This window comes from Solanum tuberosum, unplaced genomic scaffold, assembly GCF_000226075.1.
Source record: "Solanum tuberosum cultivar DM 1-3 516 R44 unplaced genomic scaffold, SolTub_3.0 scf00543, whole genome shotgun sequence".
NCBI classification, from domain to species: Eukaryota; Viridiplantae; Streptophyta; class Magnoliopsida; order Solanales; family Solanaceae; genus Solanum; species Solanum tuberosum.
In genome coordinates, this window is record NW_006239467.1 from 161,241 (window position 1) to 164,762 (window position 3,522).

General features: G+C 36.9%; 1 protein-coding gene across 1 annotated transcript; it reads left to right on the plus strand.

Moving 5' to 3' along the window:
• On the plus strand, positions 1–2,520 carry LOC102584918 (transcription elongation factor TFIIS-like). The gene is made up of 3 exons (XM_006365271.2): positions 1–97; positions 201–378; positions 1,312–2,520. Exons 2-3 carry the CDS (start codon positions 214–216, stop codon positions 2,242–2,244), a joined length of 1,098 nt encoding a protein of 365 aa, XP_006365333.1. The 5' UTR covers positions 1–97; positions 201–213; the 3' UTR covers positions 2,245–2,520.
• The last annotated feature ends 1,002 nt before the right edge of the window (positions 2,521–3,522 follow it).

The following is a 3,522-nucleotide window of genomic DNA, read 5'->3' on the forward strand; positions in this document are numbered from 1 at the left end:
CTTCAAAAATTTTTTTACTGTAACCGAAGCTAGGGTTTCATTCAGCCGTCAAGTTTCGCGGCGGCGGGTTCAATTCCGGCTTCACATTTATCGAATTGTACATGAAATTCTCAATCGGTTACTTTTTTTTTGCAATTTCTGTGTATGTGTGTGGAATTTTACTAATTTTTTTGTTGTTGAATTATCGTTTGATTGTATAGTGGAGATAGAAGTATGGAGAGGGAGCTGGTTGAGCTGTTCGAGAAGGTTAAGCAAGCTGCTGATGCAGCTGCGGTGGACGGCGCCGGAGATTCGTCGCCGGAGGAGAGTAGATGTCTTGATGTTTTGAAACAGCTTAAGAAGTTTCCTGTCAATTATCAAGTCCTCGTATCTTCACAGGTAATGATACATTCTTCCTTAGCGTTTTTTTTTGACCTAGAACTTGATACACGTAATTTCGGATACACAAGTTTCTGCTTATCGTGTATATATTCCGCGATTCTGGATTAGAAGGGTTGCAGTTGTAAAGTTTCGAACTTTGGAATAAATTGAACTGATAAATGCCTACTAAAGATGTCGTGTGACGATTAAGTTGGAAGGGTTTATGGGAGAATAGGGTTGAAATCTTAGCAGAAGCAAAAACACTAGGTGATTTCAGCCATTAATCTAAATCTTGGTGAAGTAGAGTTACCAGAAACTCTGCTGGTGTGAGTTGGGAGGTAGCAGAGATAAATTTATATTGAGGTGCTGCCAACTCGGTGAATAAAGTTGCTAGAACCTCTGCTGATGGGAGTGGGAGGTAGGAGAAATATATTAATTGATGTGCGCGCAAGTTGGTAGCATACCATTATTATAAAAATTAGTGCAACATGTCTCCACTTTTGATGTTTGAAGTCTGAGGAGATGAGTTCTGTCGTGTTTGGTTAGAAAATTGGCTGTTTCTCAAAAAAGCTTTAAAAAATTGAACTTTTTAGAAAAAAAATCCAAGTTTGAAAACTAAAAAAGAAAATTTTGAAGGATTTTTCAACCACTTGAATTATCTGCTTCACTTTCCAATTATGCTTTGTAGTTTGTGTCATCTTTTCTCCTTTCTTGTTTGTGTTTTGTTTGGGAGGAGGTTCAAGTTGGGATATACATCATGCTCCTCCATTGAAAGAGAGGTTCCCTTCCTCGGAAGGGTTTCTGGACATCTGTTGATAAACATTACATGATTTTTGCACAATTGTTATGTTTTTGGTCAGGCTTATTGTTCACTGTGTCAGCCTATTACTTGATGCTAGTGAAAAGCATATGATTCCTTTTCTCTATTTGACACAAGGAAACGTGTTTCAGGTGGGAAAGCGTCTTCGACAATTGACAAAACATCCAAGGGAGAAGATCCAGGCTTTGGCATCTGATGTGGTTCAGAACTGGAAGAATATAATTGTAAGAGAAACACTGAAAAATAAGAACAGCAATGGAGTGAATGGGGAATCTGTAAAAGATGAATCTGCTGGTGCTACTGCTACTGCTACTGCTAATGGAGCCACTAAATCTCAGAGAGCAGAGTCGGTGAAGGTTGAAAAGGTGTCTAGGGTTGATGATGTTAAAGTCGAAAGAATGACTTCAAAAATTGAGGAAGTAGTAAAGACAGAAAGTCCCTTTGCTGAGAAAAATGTTGGACGTGTTATTGTTCTGAAGACTGAAAAGAGTAGCTCTAATGTGGCAAGTGCTGCTCCGCCAAAGTTGGGTGCTCTAATTTATTGCAAGGATTCTGTGAGGGATAAAGTTCGGGAACTCCTTGCAGAGGCTTTATGCAAAGTCTCAGGTGAAGTTGACGAGGAATTGACGGATGAGGTAAATGCATGTGATCCGTATAGAGTTGCTGTTCAGGTAGAGACTGCAATGTTTGAGAAGTGGGGTAGATCTAGTGGTGCCCAGAAGTTCAAGTATAGGTCTATAATGTTCAATATTAAGGATCAAAACAATCAAGATTTCCGGAGAAAAGTTCTTCTGGGGAAGTTCCCTCCTCGTACTATTACTGATCTGACACCAGAAGAAATGGCAAGCGAAGAAAGGCAAAAGCAGAATGAGAAAATCAAAGAAAAAGCGTTATACAATAGTGAACTTGGAGCTCCTGTACAGGCTAGTACTGATAAGTTCAAGTGTGGTAGGTGTAAGAAGAGTCAATGCACCTACTATCAGATGCAAACGCGAAGTGCAGATGAACCTATGACCACATACGTGACATGTGTGAACTGCCAAAATCGCTGGAAGTTCTGTTAAATTTGAGAGCTAGTGTGTCCATTTAGTGAGCTTCATAGGTGCCCTCTCTTAACCATGACATAGTCCCTAGTACATTGTTTCATTCTTCTTGAAGGTGATGTCAATATGCGCCTGCGAATGATCGCCAAACTTATTTTACTGTTGCAAGATGTTATGACATTGTATTTTTCTCATTTCTAGGATAGGAATTTGCTCTACAGAAAATGCAATGTATTTGAAAGAAACAATAAAATTATTTGATGCAGTTCTGAGCAACTATTGCCTGTTTTCATTTGGTATATTATTATTATCACTTAAATTTCCTGCAAAGTTATCCCAAATTAATCCAGATTCTTTTGTTTTTATCGACTCTGGATGTGTGCAAGTTGGTTGAGTGTTACTGCTGGATTCTCATTCCACAGACCACACTTCTTTTTATTATGAAACTTGTGGTGTTCGGGTCAAATTTTGTACACCTTGACCAATTTCACGTGATTCAAGCCCACATTGTCCGTAAACAAACCTAACAGCTTATTTTAGATGCTTGTCACCTGTTGTATTTTCTTATCTTGCCCCTGTTATTTAATTTAATTATCAATCAATTTCTTTGGGTTCTTTTATGATTATAATCGGTACTAACAAGCAAGAAAATGGATGGCCTAATTTTTAGTGTGGTGTTAAATTTGTGGGCTTTAATTTTTGTTTTTCAGCATATTAAAGTGGTCGAAAGTATCATATCACAGTATAACACAAGAGATACCTTGCAAAAAGCATAACCCACTTCATTTCTATAGAATTTATGACGTTAAAAGCATAGGTTAGTTCACATAAGGTATATAACTAAGTTTCACATAGCTGCCCATTAAGGCATAAGTTTAGTTTCGCAACCCTACAAAAGTACTCTAAAATTGCGAAGAATAAGGTAAAATTTCTCTAAACTTATTCAATGCAAATTAGATACTACACAACTTTTGTCGAACAAAACAAAAATTCTTTAAACTTGTGTCTTATAAATTTACACAGCTTATGTCGAAGGTAAAAATTCTCCAAACTTATGTCTTGCTAAATTAGGTCATAGTTAAAGATACTTTAATAATACACTAATTTTTAATTAAATAAGGAGCATGAACGAAAATTAAGATTATTATCTTTGAGTTTGAGGATAAAAATTAAAGATAAAAAGGAAGTGAAAAAAATTGATACAAATAAGTGGAGGCAAAGTAGAATCAAATCACTAAAAAAACCTAAGCCCTATTAGCTCTTGGGAAAATTACGCGGTTGTCATGGCTCACCTAATTC